At 44.5% G+C, this 22,398-nt stretch overlaps 1 protein-coding gene across 2 annotated transcripts in view; it reads right to left on the bottom strand.

Annotated features, from left to right (window-relative positions):
- The window catches only part of LOC311140690 (triple functional domain protein-like), a 78,880-nt gene that overhangs the window by 17,011 nt on the left and 39,471 nt on the right, over nt 1-22,398 (bottom strand). For both annotated transcript variants that reach the window (XM_084175867.1, XM_084175868.1), the window contains exons 20-30: nt 19,380-19,446; nt 19,066-19,175; nt 18,709-18,778; nt 18,496-18,585; nt 16,374-16,466; nt 15,921-16,032; nt 15,518-15,708; nt 15,161-15,262; nt 12,548-12,687; nt 12,225-12,324; nt 9,693-9,948 (exon numbers count right to left, since the gene is read on the bottom strand). In XM_084175867.1, the coding sequence (XP_084031993.1) occupies nt 9,693-9,948; nt 12,225-12,324; nt 12,548-12,687; nt 15,161-15,262; nt 15,518-15,708; nt 15,921-16,032; nt 16,374-16,466; nt 18,496-18,585; nt 18,709-18,778; nt 19,066-19,175; nt 19,380-19,446 (1,331 nt within the window). The remainder of the gene's footprint in view (nt 1-9,692; nt 9,949-12,224; nt 12,325-12,547; nt 12,688-15,160; nt 15,263-15,517; nt 15,709-15,920; nt 16,033-16,373; nt 16,467-18,495; nt 18,586-18,708; nt 18,779-19,065; nt 19,176-19,379; nt 19,447-22,398) is intronic.

Raw genomic sequence — 22,398 nt, 5'->3', positions numbered from 1 at the left:
GCACTGGCCCAAGCCTTCATTCGTTCCTCAGACACGGTTGGATCAGACTGACACATCTCTAGACCTACAAAGAGCCCAGGAGCAAATAAGCCCAGGAGCCTTTTGGGGCTACTTCATCCTCGCGTTCAGCCTTACTTCTTTCAAGATGGTGTGCACTGACATTGGCGTGCAGCACTGCAAACTCCCAACCTGGTCCAGAGTTGGCATGGATATCACACCAGACGAGCTGAGAAAGGTGGTGGAGAGAACGGAGGAGGAGTACAATACCTCCATCCTGGACTCCATAACCATGCCTGACGTGGGTTGCACCATCCTGGCCCTCGGGGTGGCCTTTCTGGTCGTCTGTATGGTTCACATGTGGCTCAGCAAGAAGAAGTGGACAAGGCAAGGCCAAGGGAAAGGAGGACTGCTCCAGTGCCAGGCTAAAGGGGACAGCAACAAGGCTTTGCTGATGATGGAGCTTCAGGAGAAGGTTCTGCTGAGGATGGAGGGCATGGAGCAGCGCCTCGACGCCATGGAGGACTTCCTCAGGTCAGTCTCAACTCTTAGCCTCTTGAGTAAATAAATGAAAGGGTGCTTGGAACCAAAAATAGATCATGGCAACTATGGATAAGGGCCAGAACTCACTTCCATAGAAGTTGCAATTGAAGGTTAAAATGTTCTTCATCTCAAAGCAACACGTGTTAATAGACTACACTGACATACGTTTCGGCTTGTGCCTTCCTTAGCTGCATGGGGAAGAAGAGGACCATGGAGAAGACAATGTACGGCAAGCAGGAGGCTGCTGGTGACAAGAGCAAAAGGGATGCCCTGCGCTTCTCTGACTGCTCCGACAACTCCAACTAATGTCTCAATACCTCAAGACCTGTTTATGGACACTGTGCATTTGATAATAAATACATTAAATTGATTTGAAATTAAAAGGTGTGAAATTGAAAAAGAAGTAACTCTCCCTCTCCTCTTTTCACTCTGTGAAGAATAGCATTGTGTTATTGTATGTAGTTACAGTATATTCTGATACACACTTCACATGTTGGTCCTTCGTGACAGCAAACATGTGTGTCACAGGGTGGGGTGGATGGTGGGGTTGAGGGGGATCACAGTCCTTAGTTAAGATGGCTTCAGGAGACCTATATATTGTAGTGTAATATGCTGCTGATATAAAGCATGTGTTCGCTCTACTCTCAGTCTAACCCAGCTGTGGGAGTCCGAGCCAGAGAGCCTGAGAAGATAAGGTGTTCACACAGCCCTGTACTTTTCTAAAATTGTTTTCTGAGTCTGCAGGGGAGAACCAAGGGCTTTCAAGAGACTTATAAATAACTTGTAGCAGCATACCATGAAAACCTGAGTCCATTTATCAAATGTGTTACAATATTATTGACATAAAGGAAGGTGCCATTACGGGCTGTTTCAGTCATGCTTCAGGGTCTTTTCTACCAAGTGGAGCACTAGAAGGCTAGCAGGACCATGTGTTACAGTAATGGATGTGTACAGAAGACTATGCCAGGCCCACTAGGTACACACACACCTCCAGGCCAGCCCAGCCTTACCCAGCCCCATCCTCCATTCTGAGAGGAGGATGGAAACGGGCATCAAATCTCCACCTGAACAAACCTTCTACTAGACCGCAGAGACAGAGCTCAGTGTGTCCCTCCTCACAGGCCCACCTTCCCTCTACTTACCTGAGAGAAGTACACTCATGCCAGGGTGCCCAGTAAAACTTTCCTTCCCTCTAATACTGTACAGAGCTGTCAGTATCAGTGTGATTACATTTTAGGAGACACACAAACAACTTACTCAGTGTCCATATTGTCTCATCTAGCTGGCTAAAAGTATACAGTTATAGTATATCTCTCACATTTACACTTACATCAACTGCTCTTCCATTAGAAAGCCCTATCTGCCAGTTGGTTAGTGGCAGGGGGGCAAACTCAGTCTGGTGCCTCTTATACACATGAGTGCGTATCCACTCCACATATTGAGCAAACAGGACACAGACATGCAAGGGGCCAGACCCCTGGTGTAACAGCGCTATTTGAGAGTAGGTCTGAAGAGCTCTCACAGGCTGCGGGGCAGCCCATCAATCACCTCAGCAAGTGGGCTACAGGGTCTCATATACTGTATGAAGGAGGAAGAACTAGCCTGGCTGACAGGGACACCGAAAGTATTTTCAGTGAAGAACACAACATAACTTCTCTTTTAATATTGTATCTGTATTCATGTATTTTTGTGTGGTATAGCTAGGTAAGACAAAGATGTCCAAGACCAATTTCCCCTCGGGGACAATAATGTTTATCTTATCTGATCTTACAGTCACAGCTACAAAGCAGCATCACCAGCTAACTTTGAGGTGCCTCCTAGGGCGAGATATAATATTGGGCTGAGAGGTCTGGGTGTCCTCGTAGACAGTGATTTAACAGAAGGAGGGTCACCAGCCTTGACACATTCCTGTCCATTGTTTCTTCAGCGGGGTGTAAAATAACCCCAGACATCACAGACATGCCCCCTGTGAGACGCTGTCTCTGTGTCCCAAATGGCACCCTTTTCCCTATTTAGTTCACTTATTTTGACCAGGTAGTGCACTATGTAGGGGAGATAGTGCCATTTGGGATGCATCCCCTGTCTCTGGGTAGTGGGTAGGAGTGTAAGCAATGCAGTGACCTCACTCCGTTCTCCCGCCAGGGGGTCTTTCAGCAACTGAGCTCACAACCGCACTCTGTCCCAAACATTCATGGAAACAGAAACACAATAACAGGTTCAAACCAGGGTCTGCTGTGACTATGTGAGGCCACTGAGCTAAATCCTAGGGATTAGGAGACACAATAGGTTCTGGCATGACACATACAGTACGTTCAAACACATGTAAATATGGTACCCTGTCTGTCTAGTACATTTCAAGTCACTATCAGCAGTATAGTATCAGACAGAATGGGGTGAGGAGTAGGGCTGTCAAGTAATTTTGGATGACGGTTATTGGCCAGCCAAATGACCGCGGTCACCTTAATAACCGTTAGAATAGCAAAAAATAAATAATAATATATATATATTATAATTTATTGTTGAAGACACATTTTTTTCTCCTCTCCTCCGCTCCTGGCTGCATGTGCTGCCATATAAATAGAACAGGCGTCCCCAATCAAGTCAATGATGGCATAATGGCTGGACTAGCGGCCATTGCAAGTGTACTTATAGGAGCAAAGCAGGAAGTAAAAGCAGGAAGTAAAAGCAGAAAGTGTCCCATCAATATGTGCTGTGATTTGTTGATTCAACTCAACTGACATTACAAAAAAGACATTCCTTTGCATGAGCCACATCATGAATGAATATTCTACATTACCGTGGAAATTATTGCATCACAATACCAGGCAGCCATTGCGAGTGTACCCATGAGTTTGCCAGTCAAATTGCCAGGGTTAGAGGTTCCAAGCATGTTTTATTCATTCTATTTCAATGTTAGCTACAACACCTTGCTTGACCATCAGCAAGGAGCAGCAAAGTTTCATCATGTTGTTAATTGTCCATGTTACTGTGGAAACGGACTCAACCACAAGAATGCCCGGCCGTCCCGTCTCTCTCCCGCGTTCGTTCAACAAAACCAAAAAACTCATAATTTATTTGAAACGGTTAAGACGGTTATTTTATTCTCACGACGGTCTTCATCCATAACGTCAATTACACAGTTATACGGTAATTGTGCCAGCCCTAGTGAGGAGACGTGTGGCACAGTCCAAGCCAATCAGAGAGTGGTGGCTCACTGTCCTCTGTCACAATTGGATTAAGATGTCTGGCCCACTTCCTGGGAAACCTACCAAGGCTCATCAGACACAGGACAGGAGGGCACACAGGCCAAGCCAGCTGTATGATGGACTGTGATATGCAGTGGGTGATACTGTGTGTGTCTGTCTGTTCTCCACATGTCTACAATAGCAAGAATATCACTAGAGGGGTGGATCATCACAAAGCAAGGATCAATCAGCCAGCTAACATGAATACACATTCAGATGTAACTGTTGATTATCAGGTGTATTAAGAAAGCTATGGGTTATTGATCATGTCATGTTATTCATACCATTTCTATTTCAAGTCAATCTTTTTCTATGAGCTATAGGAACTATGGAGTTGTTTAAGATGATTCAGGAAAGTAAGCTGGCTAACTCTTGGATCCTGGTGAATGGGTGAGGAGGAGGATAGGGTTTGGACAGCAATGGGGTGGGCGTGATGCACCACGAACAAACAGAGTTACTACAGCTGTATAGACTGTTTGTTCTGTCAACAGGTAGTAACATGGCTGATTCAGTCAATCAGTCAGCCAGCCAGCCTGCATGCCTTCCTGCCTGTCTCTCGGTCTGTCTGTCCCACATGTGACTCAGATGTGCTTAATCTAGTCCAAAGCTTGCCAGCTTTAATACGGTATTTCAATCATTTTAATGCACCCATATAATCCACTTCATAACAGCCATTCAATCAATATAATAGGCTACTGTACTTATCCCCCAGACTCTCACATACAATAAAGACGTTATTCTTGATATGTCCTCTAAAGTAGGCTGTGAAAAATCAACAGAAAACAACATTGTAATGCCCTAAAGGTATGCTGCAAAATAATGTAAACAATAATTCAATGTTTTACTTGATTATACCAATGATCACAACAATAACAATCCATTACATAGTTGGAGCCTGTTCTATACTGTTAAAATGACTGGAACACTTAAAGGACTGGTTCTATATAGGTCCTATATAGTAACGTTACATACCCAAATCCAGCAGCCAGAATTTGCAGTTTTCCGAGGGTCCCGCTTGTGAGCTCATATGGTACAGAGGACTAACAGCAAAAATAGACCGTATTCCATTTGCCATGGCAACCTGCCCTGGTACTACTCAAGTTCTCACACTGTTTAAAATCCAATTCTTCAAAAGCATTGTATAAAACAGATAAAGAATCATGTCGTTTAAGAAAAAGCTTTAGGAAGCGGCTGTATCCTCTAGCTCAGATGAGATCAGTCTGCTGTGTTAGTGGGATGTGATCTGCTCTCTCTTCTCTACTCTCCCAGAGAGTGGGCTGTTGTGTTGTGAAGGCAAGCCTCCTCTGTCCCAATGGACATTTAGAATCAGATGGCACACTTTACCGTAAAACCCCTAGTAGAAGCTCCAGCCCTCAAACAGCATGAGCTCAGCTTTCACAAGCATTATGTACTGTAGAAATGTAGCATCTTTAGTAGCAGCTTTACTTTTCAGCACAGTTGCAATGTCCTTATTTAAGCTAAGCTCAATACACTTACATTAGTTTTATTGCTGACAAAAACAATGCCCAAAGAGAACTTTCAGCAGTGTGACTGACTGTAGCTGCTAAAGTGCCTCTCACACATTTGTACAGCCAGATCCCAATCTACCCTGCTGTGCAGACAGGGCTGTAGGAGTAAAACAGGCAACACACACAAAGCTCTCCCTGTTCAACTGTGTGTTTGCCCATTAGGATCTCTGGGGACTAACCACAGAGCCTGTTTCCTGTAAGAACCAAACACACACACATAGAGTATCTCACAAAAGTGAATACACCCCTCACATTTTGTAAATATTTGAGTATATCTTTTCATGTGACAACACTGAAGAAATGACACTTTGCTACAATGTAAAGTAGTGAGTGTACAGCTTGTATAACAGTATAAATTTGCTGTCCCCTCAAAATAACTCAACACACAGCCATTAATGTCTAAACCACTGGCAACAAAAGTGAGTACACCCCTAAGTGAAAATGTCCAAATTGGGCCCAAAGTGTCAATATTTTGTGTGGCCACCATCATTTTCCAGCACTGCCTTAACCCTCTTGTGCATGGAGTTCACCAGAGCTTCACAGGTTGCCACTGGAGTCCTCTTCCACTCCTGCATGACGACATCACGGAGCTGGTGGATGTTAGAGACCTTGCACTCCTCCACCTTCCGTTTGAGGATGCCCCACAGATGCTCAATAGGGTTTAGGTCTGGAGACATGCTTGGCCAGTCCATCACCTTTACCCTCAGCTTCTTTAGCAAGGCAGTGGTCATCTTGGAGGTGTGTTTGGGGTCGTTATCATGTTGGAATACTGCCCTGCGGCCCAGTCTCCGAAGGGAGGGGATCATGCTCTGCTTCAGTATGTCACAGTACATGTTGGCATTCATGGTTCCCTCAATGAACTGTAGCTCCCCAGTGCCGGCAGCACTCATAAAGCCCCAGACCATGACACTCCCACCACCATGCTTGACTGTAGGCAAGACACACTTGTCTTTGTACTCCTCACCTGGTTGCCGCCACACACGCTTGACACCATCTGAACCAAATATGTTTATCTTGGTCTCATCAGACCACAGGACATGGTTCCAGTAATCCATGTCCTTAGTCTGCTTGTCTTCAGAAAACTGTTTGCGGGCTTTCTTGTGCATCATCTTTAGAAGAGGCTTCCTTCTGGGACGACAGCCATGCAGACCAATTTGATGCAGTGTGCGGTGTATGGTCTGAGCACTGACAGGCTGACCCCCCACCCCTTCAACCTCTGCAGCAATGCTGGCAGCACTCATACGTCTATTTCCCTAAGACAACCTCTGGATATGACGCTGAGCACGTGCACTCAACTTCTTTGGTCGACCATGGCGAGGCCTGTTCTGAGTGGAACCTGTCCTGTTAAACCGCTGTATGGTCTTGGCCACCGTGCTGCAGCTCAGTTTCAGGGTCTTGGCAATCTTCTTATAGCCCAGGCCATCTTTATGTAGAGCAACAATTCTTTTTTTCAGATCCTCAGAGAGTTCTTTGCCATGAGGTGCCATGTTGAACTTCCAGTGACCATATGAGGGAGTGTGAGAGCGATGACACCAAATTTAACACACCTGCTCCCCATTCACACCTGAGACCTTGTAACACTAACGAGTCACATGACACCGGGAGGGAAAATGGCTAATTGGGCCCAATTTGGGTACTCACTTTTGTTGCCAGCGGTTTAGACATTAATGGCTGTGTGTTGAGTTATTTTGAGGGGACAGCAAATTTACACTGTTATACAAGCTGTACACTCACTACTTTACATTGTAGCAAAGTGTCATTTCTTCAGTGTTGTCACATGAAAAGATATACTCAAATATTTACAAAAATGTGAGGGGTGTACTCAATTTTGTAAGATACTGTACATGTGTGCAACGTGCACAACAGACACGCGTGGAACACACACACACGTGCGCCACACCATAAAAGTTAAGGCCACCCTGGTACCTTCGAGAAGGTAACCGTTTTAATCTGAATCAGCAACTGAAGGGAGGTGTTGCTATTGTCTTTTTAGCACATTATAGAAATACACTAAACTATTTCACCTACTGTACACTCCGGTCCACACTGACCTAGCTGGAGATACAGTCATAGTGACATTTCCTAGTCCAGGGATCATCAACTATATTCAGCTGCAGGCCAATTTTTTCTTGAGCAGATGGCCGGAACATAATAAAACAAATATATATTTAGACTGCAAATTGACTGCAAGAAGCCTAAACATATATCATATTTGACTAAAATACTAAACATAATTTAAAACCTTGATTACATTTGGGAACATTGTCCTGCGTAGGGTGCCGTCTTTCGAATGGGACGTTAAAACAGGTGTCCTGACTCTCTGAGTACCTCAGTTGGTAGAAAAGTGCTATATAAATCCAATAAATTATAATAAATTATAATTATTTGTTTAAGACCACATACACCAAAAGTATGTGGACACATCTCATTCCAAAATCATGGGCATTAATATGTTGTGTATGTCTCTCTATTATGCGTGGGAATACTTGGGAACAGATTTCCAAAATTAAAATCACTTTCCTGGTGTTTTTACAGTCTTTTATGTCCAACTATATATATTAGTTTTTTTTACAAAAACACATATATATCTCACTATTATGCGTGGGAATACTTGGGAACAGATCTATAATATTTATGTTTTTTTTATCAGAAAACTTGAGGGGCCAAATAAAACCACCAGGCCCCCAGTTGGGGAACCCTGTCCTAAGCCATGATCCTAAAGTTGGAAAATACAAAAATAGCCAAAAAGCAGTAGCTTAGTCTAATTCATTTTACAAACTTAATTGCAAGAACATCACAAGAGTCACATCAGCAGCATTTTCTAAGAACTTGTGGGGTTTACACAAGCTATGACAGCTCCTAATTCACCACAGGCAACCAGCCAGCAAGGGCTTTGTTCTAAGTCCAAGGGAAGGGGAGTGCAATGAGGAAAAACAACGAATGAATAGACGTCCTGTGTGTTAGTGAGACACATCCATCCATCCCCTTCTACAACTCCCAGACGTTTACCAGGGCAAACCTACTCACAGCCTGCACTCATTCTGGCCCAGCCATGCATCTGGGTGACAGCACCAGTGGGGAGTAGGAAGGAGAGAATTCCCCAATCTTCCCCCCAAACCCTTAACCAGTCCACTGCCCTGAGAAAAAGGCCTAGGCCTACATGCTCTGCTGCATGGCCAAAGCACCTCAAAGGGAAGCACCAAGGACATGTTCATCCTCCTAGTTCTAAAGGAGCCCTGCTGAGGGGAGTCTTTAGCAGTTTGTAGTTTGCATAACAATTCACTGGCCACTAAAGGGCATAGAAAAACTATGGCGCTGTGCGGGAATAAGAACACATGAAACTTTAAGATAGTAGAATAATAAAGAACTGGATGGGAAATCCTTTAGTTTCATATTAGTTAGAGAAAACCATCCAAGTGTGTAACATGCATCAAACACTCACTGGTTTAAGCCAATAGAAATACAGGATTCCTCACTCCCCTATAAAATGATGAAGAGCCTAATGTTTGGAACCTATCACCATGGAAACCACCAGTATACAGTACACAAACATCACCTCTATCTTATTACAGATCAAGTCAGGAGGAGGGCGGGCCGTCTGACAGGAACAAAACTTTATTGAGTGACTCTCAGTCAAGACAGATATGAGAACAGAAGCTCCCAGTGCCACCCAGGTTTCTTTGATCTCATCCCCTGGGGTCTGGAATGGGGTCAGGTCATGGAGCTCAGAAACGACTTCTCCTTTGAAGAAAGAAGAAGAAAAACCCTTGTCCAGTCAAAAGGACAGGATCATATTGAAGGTCACACGGTAGCAAAACAGAAAACGAAAATGAGTGTGTTTTATATTGGACAAGTTCAGGTAGTCTCTACCTGTTTCAGTCAGTTTTCTTCTGTTTGGTGCCTGACGAATACGAACCATGAGAGACAGTCCATGCATACATGTATGAATTCCCACAGAGTTAGTAATGTCTACATGAATTCCCACAGAATAATGTAGGTGGTAATCAATACCTCTCTACAGACTGTAAACCAGGGAGCATCTGGAATCCTTCCCTGGCTGCAAGTACACACTCGCCCCCTTGAAACCCCCTGGGACCAAGGTGCAGACGGTGCCTGTGTGTGTGTGTGTGTGTGTGTCCGTGTGTGTTCCAGACCTAATGGTAGAGTGACGCCAGACATCTTTTAAACTTTTGCTGAACATATCATTTAATCTCCACCACTTGCTTAGAACCATATGACGTGTGCATGTAATCTTTTCCTGTAATGCATTCCATGTGTCTCACAACAGCAAGGCTGACAGTGTGTCTATGTATGTGTTTCTGTGTATCTGTGTGTGTTCCAGCCTTCCAGGTGTCTCAGTCCCAACATCAAGGCCTACCTTTGTGGTGGTGGTTGAACAGTCCTTCCATCTCCATACTGGAGCGGGAGTGAGCGATGCAGAGCATGGCACAGGGCACTATGCCCTCCTGGGCAGGGGAGCGGTCTGTGGTCCTCACCAGGCACCAGTCCGGCTTGTCATGGAGCCTCTCCAGGACCTCCACCGTCTGACCCCTCCGTACAGTCAGCTCAGAGCTGCTGCCATTACCAGCAACAAAGTCATGGATGACCACGGTCAGCTCACAGCCACCAGAGAGCTGGAGAGAGGGAGGGACGGAGAGGGAGAGAGAAACAGAGGGAGGGAGAGAGAGAGGGATCAAGGGAGAGAGAGTATGTCAGTTTTACATAAACATACAATAGCCCCATTACATTACATAAAGGAATAGTTTGAGGTTATGAAGAAACAGCTTGAATTTATTGATGTTTAGGAGCAGTACCATAATGAGCGTGTGAATTATAACTACATGTCATTAAATGGCGAGGTTCTTAGGTACTAATCAGCAATAGCGAGTCTATTATTAGCATGTCAACAACGGAGTTCATATATGGGTTTGGAAGTCCCCAAGTCCCCCTGAGAACTGCTGATTTACCACTTGTCAGTCATTCCGTTTCCGCAGACCAAGTCTCAGTCACAAGGCCAGAGTAAGAGCTTATTCTGATGGCCATTAGAGCAGTCGCTCAGCACAGTGCCGGCTCCAAACCAACCACATACTGTAGCTCCACTGTATTGTGTCATTCTGGTGAGTCACTCATCTCACATTCAGATGCCTCAATATGACTCAAGAAACGCTCTGACTTTCTAAAGCAGTAGATGCAGGGAGAAAAATGTCCATTAAACTGCCATATATGCCATTAAAATATACATTGACGATGATGGGCACATCAGTGACGTTTCAAACAGGGAAATCAGTTGCAGGAGGATGACGATCACCCTCGGCAGTGCCACACTGACAACATATTCTTCAAAAGTCTATCAAATCAAACCAATTACAGACTCCAACCAACATCCAACCCACACGGCTAGTTAGTAAGTGCTAGAGATCCATACATACCCATTGGTAGTGAGGCAAAGCCAGCGAATTCAAGAGCTGAGCCACCGGACCTGAGTTTTTATTATCTTCCATGATTCTGTCCTCTGTCCTCTTCTCCTTCATACTCTGATGCTCCTGACGCTGAATCTAATCCATCCACCCGACACAAGGTTAACTTAACACTGAACCACACTGACCTGAGGTAACACGCACGTCCACCTACTCTCATATCCCTCCGCCCGACGGCCCTACGATGGTATCTAGGTACTATATACCAGAGCCAAAGCACTCCTTTCCTTGTCTACTGTACCAGCTGTGCCTTCTCTAAGGAGAGGCTGGAGATATGACACTGACACAGAGAGTGGTACAGTTAGTGGGAGGCTGACACACTCGTTGACGCGTCGCCGACACACAACTCCGCTCTGTCATTGCATCTCACAGCTCTCACAACACGAGGCGAAGAGGCAGAGAGCGAGAGAAAGAAAGACAAAGAGAGAGAGGCAGAGAAAGAGAGGGAGAGAGAGAAAGAAAGAAAAGAGAGAGAGAGAAAGAGAGAGAGAGAGAGAGTTGACTGTGAGTGATTGTGCCCTGCATTAAAGGAGCCACGGCCCATTAGTGTACATGAGAGGACACAAGGACTCTCCCTCCTCACCTCTCCGTGACCTTGACTGACCCTCTCTGTGTTGTTTTGTGTACCCTGACAGAACCAGAGCTACACTGTGTCAGGAAGGACACTTACAGAAAGGGACATACTACTGCATACTACTACTGCATGCGCTCCAAATGACACCATATTCATTTTGCAGGGCATTCTTTTTTACCAGGACTGCACTATAAAGGGAATAGGGTAGCATTTGGTACTCAACCAATGTGGCTAAGTCAATTTGAACCTAATTTCTTCAATTAGGAGCATAGCTGTATAGAGCAGAATAACTGCATGTCCAGCTTTGGCAGGGAAGCATGGTCCCTACAGAGGTGGCGTGTTTGTGTGAGAGAATATAGCTCTGACTGTGAGTAGGAGTGATATCCTTCTGTGCTGTTATTGCCTGATAAAATCACACTATCTGTTCCTTCCTGAAGAAGAGCCATGTTTTTCATGTTCATCTCTGAGATGGAAAGGAAAAGTCTAACGAAAGGTTGGTTTTCAAACAGTCAATTTTCAGACAACAGGTTCACAGGAAGCCAGTCCAAATTAAAATCATGTCTTGAAATACTAATTTCCCATTTACTTGTCTGGTGGCTGCCTCTCCTAAAAAGCAGTGTGAGCTGGATTTAGAGGATACAGTTGGAAATGCTGTTGAAAAGACTGCTCTAGTCTAACGTGTCAAATGATACTGTGAAGACATCCGCTGTTCCACAACACAGACCAACAGCCATCGTTGGTGAAGCCCCAAACTGCAGGGATTTTAGCAGCAGACCATTGTCTTACATCAGAGTTGGCAACGTGTCGTGTTTGAATGACGTAGCTGTAGGAAGGCAATGGGCAGCATATGATGACTCACCTTGTCGCTGTCCAGTGTGTTCTGAGAGGTACGGGAGGCGATAGAGATGGTGTCTGGCTGACTGCTGGCATCACCCTGGCTGTCCAGGTCCTCTCCATGACTACAGAGGGACAAGAAGAAGACATGTCGATCAAGATAGGGCGGAGCAGCTCTCACAATCATATAATGTTGGGGCACTTTAACGTTAGGTTGTGCTGCGGTATTGACAGAACAATAACTGTAATGTATAAACCCAATGTGCCAATGCAGTCGGCCTTGTATGGTCTGTAAGAAAGGCTGAGAGAAGTGATGGGGTTGATCCAAGGTGGAGTACTGTACTGTACCTTCTGCCCTTGTGTTTGACTGTGGTGGTCTTGGGGATGTGGATGGGCTCCTTCAGGGCTCCTCTCAGGTGGATGGTACGCTCCTGGATTACCTCCCGGATGTGTTTGATCCATTCCTGCTTGTTCTCTATGCTGGACGCCTGAGGGGACAGATGGATGGACGGTCAAGACAGACTGGCGGGCAGAAGGATCTCAGTCCACACATTCCCAATATTTCTACACTATCTAGGATACAACACTGACTCTACGCTCTGAGCTGTTCAGTCAATACAGCCAACCCTGATGCCTTAATTGATGCGTTCACTGAGTCACAGCAATTATCCCAATGCTTACTATTTTTACCAGAGTACATCAACAGAACACACAAAGGACATTTCATCATGTTCCTGTCATTCAGTAAGACCATTTAAATCGATTACAGTATGTTTCGCAATTGAGGAATTCTCATGCTGGCATCTTAACTTCAGTCATTTCCGAGGAGACATTTAAAGGGCCCTTCAGTGCTGTGTGAATGTTGTGAATGCGTGGACACATATTAGCATATGACTCACACTGTACTCATGTATTCATAGGAACTTTGCAACAATAATCAAGAGTATGCTGCTGTTACATAACGGACAGATTAAGATGGTCAGTCTGCCATTATATAATGTGTATAATATATACAGTGCCTTCGGAAAGTATTCAGACCCCTTGACTTTTTCCACATTTTGTTACTTTACAGCCTTATTCTAAAATTTATTTAATCGTTTTTCCCCCTGATCAATCTTCACACAATACCCTATAATGACAAAGCAAAAACAGGTTTTTAGAAATGTTTGCTAATTTATAAAAAATAAAAAACTGAAATATCACATTTACATAAGTATTCAGACCCTTTCCTCAGTACTTTGTTGAAGCACCTTTGGCAGCGATTACAGAATCAAGTCTTCTTGGGTATGATGCTACATGCTTGGCACACCTGTATTTGGAGAGTTTCTCCCATTCTTCTCTGCAGATCCTCTCAAGCTCTGTCAGGTTGGATGGGGAGCGTTGCTGCACAGCTATTTTCAGGTCTCTCCAGAGATGTTCGATCGGGATCAAGTCCGGGCTCTGGCTGTGCCACTCAAGGACATTCAGAGACTTGTCCCGAAGCCACTCCTGTGTTGTCTTGCCTGTGTGCTTAGGGTCGTTGTCCTGTTGGAAGGTGAACCTTTGCCCCAGTCTGAGGTCCTGAGCGCTCTGGAGCAGGTTTTCATCAAGGATCTCTCTGTACTTTGCTCCGTTCATCTTTGCCTCGATCCTGACTAGTCTCCCAGTCCCTGCCACTGAAAAACATATCCACAGCATGATGCTGCCACCACCATGCTTCACCGTAAGGATGGTGCCAGGTTTCCTCCAGACGTGGCGCTTGGCATTCAGGCCAAAGAGTTCAATTTTGGTTTCACCATACCAGAGAATCTTGTTTCTCATGGTCTGAAACACTTTAGGGTCCTTTTGGCTAACCCCATGCGGGCTGCCATGTGCCTTTTACTGAGGAGTGGCTTCCATCTGGCCACTCTACCAAAAAAGCCCTGATTGGTGGAGTGCTGCAGAGATGGTTGTCCTTCTGGAAGGTTCTCCCATCTCCACAGAGGAACTCTAGAGCTCTGTCAGAGTGACCATCAGGTTCTTGGTCACCTCCCTGACCAAGGCCCTTCTCCCCCGATTGCTCAGTTTGGCTGGGCGGCCAGCTCTAGGAAGAGTCTTGGTGGTTCCAAACATCTTCCATTTGAATGATGGAGGCCACTGTGTTCTTGGGGACCTTCAATGCTGTAGAAATGTTTGGTACCCTTCCCCAGATCTGTGCCTCGAAACAATCCTCTCGGAGTTCTACGGACAATTCGTTCAACCTCATGGCTTGGTTTTTGCTCTGACATGCACTGTCAACTGTGGGACCTTATATAGACAGGTGTGTGCCTTTCCAAATCATGTCCAATCAATTGAATTTACCACAGGTGGACTCCAAACAAGTTGTAGAAACATCTCAAGGATGATCAATGGAAACAGGATGCACCTGAGCTCAATTTCGAGTCTCATAGCGCAAAGGGTCTGAATACTTATGTAAATAAGGTATTTATGTTTTTTATTTTTAATAAATTAGCAAAAATGTCTAAAAACCTGTTTTTTTTTCGCTTTGTCATTATGGGGTATTGTGTGGAGATTGCTTAAATTATTTTATCCATTTTAGAATAAGGCTGTAATGTAACAAAATGTGGAAAAAGTCAAGGGGACTGAATACTTTCCGAAGGCACTGTCCATAGCATGTATGTGTTTGTGTGTGCCGTGACTCACAACGCATCAACACGCAGATATGTCTCTAAGTGCATGAACTGTTATGCAAATCTTTAAACTTGAACACGTAGGCCTGGTAACGCCCAATCAAATAAATACGTTTTGGACGGAATTGTAGGAGTACATTTAGTGGTCATCAAATCTTAGTGGGTTGAACTTAAATATTTCAAACACACAGTAACGCCCACTTAAGGAAATACGTTTTGGGCAAAAGTGGGAGTACTGTAAATACATAATTATTAATTGTCATTGTGCTTGATTGTTTGCTGGGTTACTGTTAAGTCATAATATACCAGTTACCTTCAGCACGATCTTGTTGTCTGAGCTGGGGGTCCTCCCAACCCAGAGAGCAAACTTACACGGATCCCCCTCCACGTGCTCTGTGACACCCAGCTCTGAAGTCTTAGGAGCAGAGACAACATGAAAACAGAGTTAGAGAAAGAACAGGAGAGGAAGAGAGTTGATAAAAAAGTATTGACTAGAGATCCGCGTGGGCAACTTTTTTGCGTAAATCATTAATTGATGTGAATGGGAGACTTTAAGTTAAGCGTGCAGATCTCAAGCCTGAGTTCCAGCGATTGTGATGAGAGAGTGGACAGGTTGTGCTTACAAAGAGTTCCAGCCATTGTGATGAGAGAGTGGACAGGTTGTGCTTACAAAGAGCTTGCTCTTGTAGAGGTACTTGTTGCGTCCGTTAGAGTCCTTGACCTCCTTGCTGAAGACCAGGGACATCTCAAATAGGAAGAGGTGGCGCTCGCGTCCCTTTCGGATCAGAGTCTTGGGATCCCACACCTGGAAGGACTCCTGCAGGATCAGCTCTCCTTGGGAGTCAATATTCCCATCGAACCCTGGAGGGGGGAAGAGGAGGAGGAAGAGAGGGGACTGTCAAAGTTACGTGATTCAAATAATAATTTCTAAACCTATATTCCTTGAAAGCTTCCTATGAGTTAGCCCTGCTCCACTAGGAGCTAAAATGAATGACCAGTAAGTCAAGGCCTTGTCCTCCTACCACAGATAAAAGGGGAAACCCTTAGTTAGGTCAAAGTATTTTTGCTCCTACCGTCCATCATGCTGAGGTGCATGGCGTCGTTGGCTCTCTTGGGGACACTGAGCATCACCTCCAGACCATCCTTGATCTCCCCCTTCCCCTCCTCACAGCACGTCAGCAGCTCCTGAAGAGGAAACGCACACACACACACACACACACACACACACACACACAGAGAGAGAGAGAAACAAACACAAAACTTCAGTTGCATTTCACAAACCTCAAAGTCCAACGAAAGATAAAGGCTGTAATGGATTGTGTTCCACGCAGGATGCAGTTTAGCTTCCAACGCTGTAGCTTTGTTGACGACTAGCGATGTGTTCTACAATAGAGAAGATCAATATACAAGCTAGACTACAGAGGGTGAGAGAACAGAGGGTGCACCAGAACGTCTTGTGTTGTATGCTACATACTTATTACAGAGAGTCGTCTAGTGACTGTTTCTATTTGGCCAGCGTACAGTACCTTGAGAAGCAGCTGATACTTGGTTATTCTCTGGACAGGCTTGATGAGGTATGAGGATATGGAGTTGGCCAGCCGGTGCCTCTGTTGAATTTCCTGGAAACCAAAAGACACAGACGTCTTAAAGGGCACAGAGATGCCGAGGCAGCAGTCGCCAGTGTAATCCTGCTCCTAGACCTAGACAGACAGCACTGATGGAGAATGGAGATACCTCTCTCCTCAGAGCTGGAGGTCACTGACAGCAACCTAAGGTCAATCTTCTGTGAGTAGGCTTCATCTACCCCTTTTCCTCCCTCCCTCCTGTACTACCACCACAACTCCTGTTTAGATCAGCGTCACTGCCAAACACCCAGGAATCACCCGGATAAGCCAGATTTGGAGGCTACCGTCATAACTGATACAGTGGGGAGAACAAGTATTTGATACACTGCCGATTTTGCAGGTTTTCCTACTTACAAAGCATGTAGAGGTCTGTCATTTTTATCATGGGTACACTTCAACTGTGAGAGATGGAATCTAAAACAAAAATCCAGAAAATCACATTGTATGATTTTTAAGTAATTAATTTGCATTTTATTGCATGACATAAGTATTTGATCACCTACCAATCAGTAAGAATTCCGGCTCTCACAGACCTGTTAGTTTTTCTTTAAGAAGCCCTCCTGTTCTCCACTCATTACCTGTATTAACTGCACCTGTTTGAACTCGTTACCTGTATAAAAGACACCTGTCCACACACTCAATCAAACAGACTCCAACCTCCCCACAATGGCCAAGACCAGAAAGCTGTGTAAGGACATCAGGGATAAAATTGTAGACCTGCACAAGGCTGGGATGGGCTACAGGACAATAGGCAAGCAGCTTGGTGAGAAGGCAACAACTGTTGGCACAATTATTAGAAAATGGAAGAAGTTCAAGATGACGGTCAATCACCCTCGGTCTGGGGCTCCATGCAAGATCTCACCTCGTGGAGCATCAATGATCATGAGGAAGGTGAGGGATCAGCCCAGAACTACATGGCAGGACCTGGTCAATGACCTGAAGAGAGCTGGGACCACAGTCTCGAAGAAAACCATTAGTAACACACTACGCCGCCATGGATTAAAATCCTGCAGCGCACGCAAGGTCCCCCTGCTCAAGCCAGCGCATGTCCAGGCCCGTCTGAAGTTTGCCAATGACCATCTGGATGATCCAGAGGAGGAATGGGACAAGGTCATGTGGTCTGATGAGACAAAAATATAGCTTTTTGGTCTAAACTCCACTCGCCGTGTTTGGAGGAAGAAGAAGGATGAGTACAACCCCAAGAACACCATCCCAACCGTGAAGCATGGAGGTGGAAACATCATTCTTTGGGGATGCTTTTCTGCAAAGGGGACAGGACGACTGCACTGTATTGAGGGGAGGATGGATGGGGCCATGTTTCGCGAGATCTTGGCCAACAACCTCCTTCCCTCAGTAAGAGCATTGAAGATGGGTCGTGGCTGGGTCTTCCAGCATGACAATGACCCAAAACACACAGCCAGGGCAACTAAGGAGTGGCTCCGTAAGAAGCATCTCAAGGTCCTAGAGTGGCCTAGCCAGTCTCCAGCCCCGAAACCTGAAGGATCTGGAGAAGGTCTGTATGGAGGAGTGGGCCAAAATCCCTGCTGCAGTGTGTGCAAACCTGGTCAAGACCTACAGGAAACGTATGATCTCTGTAATTGCAAACAAAGGTTTCTGTACCAAATATTAAGTTCTGCTTTTCTGATGTATCAAATACTTATGTCATGCAATAAAATGCAAATTAATTACTTAAAAATCATACAATGTGATTTTCTGGATTTTTGTTTTAGATTCCGTCTCTCACAGTTGAAGTGTACCTATGATAAAAATTACAGACCTCTATATGCTTTGTAAGTAGGAAAACCTGCAAAATTGGCAGTGTATGAAATACTTGTTCTCCCCACTGTATATCAGCATAATATTGCTTCCTTGCATTTATTCAAAACTATTTGCATAAACAGTACTTGAAAGGATCTGATTCAAAAGACCACATAATAAGACCTCGCAGAATTTGATTAGTGGTTCAACATTCGTTGTATTAAGTGTTTATAGCATGCCTAAGTTGGTACTTATCTTCACGTACATCAAAATAGGGCCCTGCATGCTCCAGAATGAGCTGGGTAGAGTCTGGTTTGTTCTTGCAGTAGTTCACATACATCTGGAACTTATCTGCCTGCAAAATGGACACACAAATGTCAAGAGACACAATATTCCCGCAACATCTCAGCCATGTCAACCTTGTTGTAACAATATGTCAGTGTTGTAAGCTGGATTGTCCAGACAGTGAGACACTCACCCAGGTGACAAAGCAATGACCCACATCCTCAGGTAGCTGTTCGTATTTCTCCAACTCCTTCAGGAAGATGCTGTACAGAAAGGGAGAGAGTTTCAGAGGAAATCTCAAATCAGGGTCGTATTCACTAGGAACCGAACAGATCTAAACGGGGCGAAACGAGGAGGGACTACCTGACCTTGTCCAATAAGAAACGCTTGTTTTCATTTTTATTTATGGTGTGTACTAATGAATAGGACCCAGGTTGAGTTACTATAGACCAGTGATATTCATAAAGGGCCTTAGGTTGATTGAACCACTTCAGTGCATCTAGAAGGCAATGGGAGTCCCTTGTGGGTAACTCCAGTACAGAACACTAACTTGTGGTGGAACTCGTAGAGGTCCAGCATGTTGCCAAATATGATGTGCTCTTTGTTGACGATGCCTGGAGGGATCTCCTCCACACCGCTGGTCATCTCCCACAGGTAGGTCTGGAAACCACACAGAGAACAACACAACGTCTTTACCTGGTTGTAATCCTGACATCTGACATTTCTACAACCAGAAAACCACCAGATGACAAACTAAAACTAAACCAGATCAATCAACCATACCTTTTGCATTGCCCTGTCTGTCAGTAAAAAGAGTGTGAATGTGTTACAGGTTGAATGGAGTGGCGGTTTCTCAGTACTTACATCTGTACACTCCCGCAGGTCTCTGACGTAGGCCTTCTCTGTCTGAATGAGCTCTGCCATTATGAACCTGGAAAAAAAAACATTCAACGTGTGGGAACTGCAGCAGAGACTGGCTTTTGTTTGGGTCTGTTTTGTGTGGGTCAGGGACATAGACAAATGTCACGTGACACAGCAGTGGTTCCCAAACTGTGATCTTTTCGGGGGAAAGGAAAAGGTTGGGAACCACTGATATAGTCTATGTCCCAAATGGTTCTGGTCAAAAGAAGTGCACTATATAGAAAACGGGGTGCCATTTGGGGCGCAGCATACAGTAAAACCCCTAAAAAATAAATATGTTTTATTGCCACATACACCAGATAGGTGCCGTAAAATGTGTTGTTTTACACAGTCAGTCATAGTAGTCCGGTGCCCCCGCCTTGCTCAAGGGCACATCAACTTTTCACCTTGTCGGTTCGGGTATTCAAACCAGCAACCTTTCGGTTACTGGCCCAATGCTCTAACCGCTAGGCTACCTGCCGCCCTTAAAGGTGATAAAGGGGAAAAGGGACTAGAATGAAAATGCTCTAGCTCAGGGGTGTCAAACTCATTTTAGCTCAGGGGCCACATGGAGGAAAATCTATTCCCAAGTGGGCCGGACCGGAAAAATCATGGTATATATAACTTAAAAACAACAACTTCAGATTGTTTTCTTTGTTTTAATACGATCAACATACAACATAAAGCTGGAGCCTGAGGACAGTGTGTCCAAAATAGTACAAGCACAACATCACTATTAATCATAAAACACGTCAAGTTTATTTGAAAATTCTAAAGAAAAAGAACACACAAACACACAATGCCTCAGTGATTAACAGAACTGTTTCACAGATCACAGAACTATATCAGGGTGTCATTTCTCAGGCAGAAATGTAGATAAAAATAATGAAATCCTGTTCCCCAAACAAGTGCAAGAACCACAGAGTCAAGAATAGGTTAAATATACAAATAAAATAAAATCAATTAAAAACAATAGCACATCAACATAAAAACATATAAACATAAAGCTGGAGCCTGAGGACAGTGTCCAAAAGCACAACATCACTATTAATCATAAAACACCTCAAGTTATTTGAAAGTTCTGAGGACAAAGAACACACAAACACACAATGCCTCAGTGATTCACAGAAGTATATCACAGATCACAGAACTATATCAGGGTGTCATTTCTCAGGCAGAAATGTAGATAAAAATAATGAAATCCTGTTCCCCAAACAAGTGCAAGAACCACAGAGTCAAGAATAGGTTAAATATACAAATAAAATAAAATCAATTAAAAACAATAGCACATCAACATAAAAACATATAAACATAAATCTGAAAGCGTTGCTCAAACTCCCGTAACAGTCCAGTTATTTTATCTTTGAACCGCTTCATGTCTGCCACATGTTGGGTCGCGCACACATTTTTCAGACAGGGGAAGTGAGCTGCATCACCACCGGCAAGTTGCGTCTCCCACAATGACAGCTTCAACTTGAAAGAACGTATGCTGTCATAATACTGCGTGACAACTTTGTTGCGCCCTTGCAGCTGTTTGTTCAAGTTATTCAGGTGCTCTGTAACATCCACCAGAAATGCAAGGTCCGGCATCCATTCTGCGGAATGAAATTCTAACACTGGTTTGCCCTTTTCTTCCATGAACTGTTCAATTTCTTCTCGTAAATCAAAGAAACGCCTCAGCACAGCACCTCGGCTTAACCATCTTACCTCAGTGTGGTATGGAAGGCCATAGATGTGGTCTTTCTCTCTGAGAAGGCTGTCAAACTGACGGTGATTCAGGCTTCTGGATCAGATGAAATTAACAGTTTGGATGACCACCTTCATGACGTTATCCATCTTTAATGACTTGCAACACAAAGCCTCCTGGTGCAAAATACAGTGAAAAGTCAGAAAATCACGTCCTCCATTTGCAGATTGCACTTTCTCTCTGAACTTTGTCACAACGCCTGCTTTTTTCCCGATCATTGAGGGCGCACCATCTGTAGCCAGGCTGACAGCGCGGGACCAGTCCACTCCGACCCTGTCCAGCGCGCCGACGAGTGCGGTAAAAATATCAGCTGCTGTCGTTGTATCTGTCATCGGCACCAACTCCACGAACTCCTCGGTGACGGTCAATGTGTCATCAACTCCGCGGATGAAAAAATGGCCAGTTGTGCAACATCTGTAATGTCCGTGCTTTCATCAATTGCAACCGAAAACGCAATAAATGACTTTACTTTTTGCTTCAACTGGCTGTCCAAATCCACTGAAAGATCGGAAATCCTGTCTGCAACTGTGTTTCTTGTCAGGCTGATATTTGCAAAAGCCTGCCGCTTTTCAGGGCACACAATATCCGCTGCCTTCATCATGCATGTTTTTACAAATTCACCCTCACTAAATGGTTTTGAAGCCACTGCGATTTCATTAGCAATGAGGTAGCTAGCTTTCACTGCAGCGTCACTGATGTCTCGGCTGTGAGTAAACACAGACTGCTGTTTCTTCAGACCCGCCAACAGTTAATTCACCTTCTCTCATCTCCGCTGTCCTTGAAAGTTGTCATATTTGTCGGCATGAAGACTCACATAGTGGCGACGAAGGTTATATTCTTTCAGCACTGCAACATGCTCTGAACACACCAAACATACAGCTTTCCCATTCAATTCCGTGATTAAATAGGATGACCATTTTTCTTGGAACACTCTGCACTCTGCGTCCACTTTTCTCTTTTTTGACAGAGACATATTGGGGCAATGAGGGTGCCAAAGCACATAATGTTAAAAGTAGAAGCCGTAATAAATATCGCGGGCAAAACAAAGTAGCTCATTGGCTGCACGTGCTTGACCTACTTGCTCTGCCCCGGTATAAACAGTTTGCTTGCTTAACACAATTGCTATTGCGCCATCCAGTGGACGCAATTGGAACAGCAGTTTATTTTATTGAAAAATTGCAGCGCATTTTTATACTTAAAAAATAAATTTAAAAAAAGATGCATTTTTTTTTTAAT

Source organism: Coregonus lavaretus, assembly GCF_964263955.1.
Source record: "Coregonus lavaretus genome assembly, chromosome: 13".
Classification (NCBI taxonomy): Eukaryota; Metazoa; Chordata; class Actinopteri; order Salmoniformes; family Salmonidae; genus Coregonus; species Coregonus lavaretus.
This window is presented reverse-complemented; position numbering and strand designations above follow the sequence as displayed.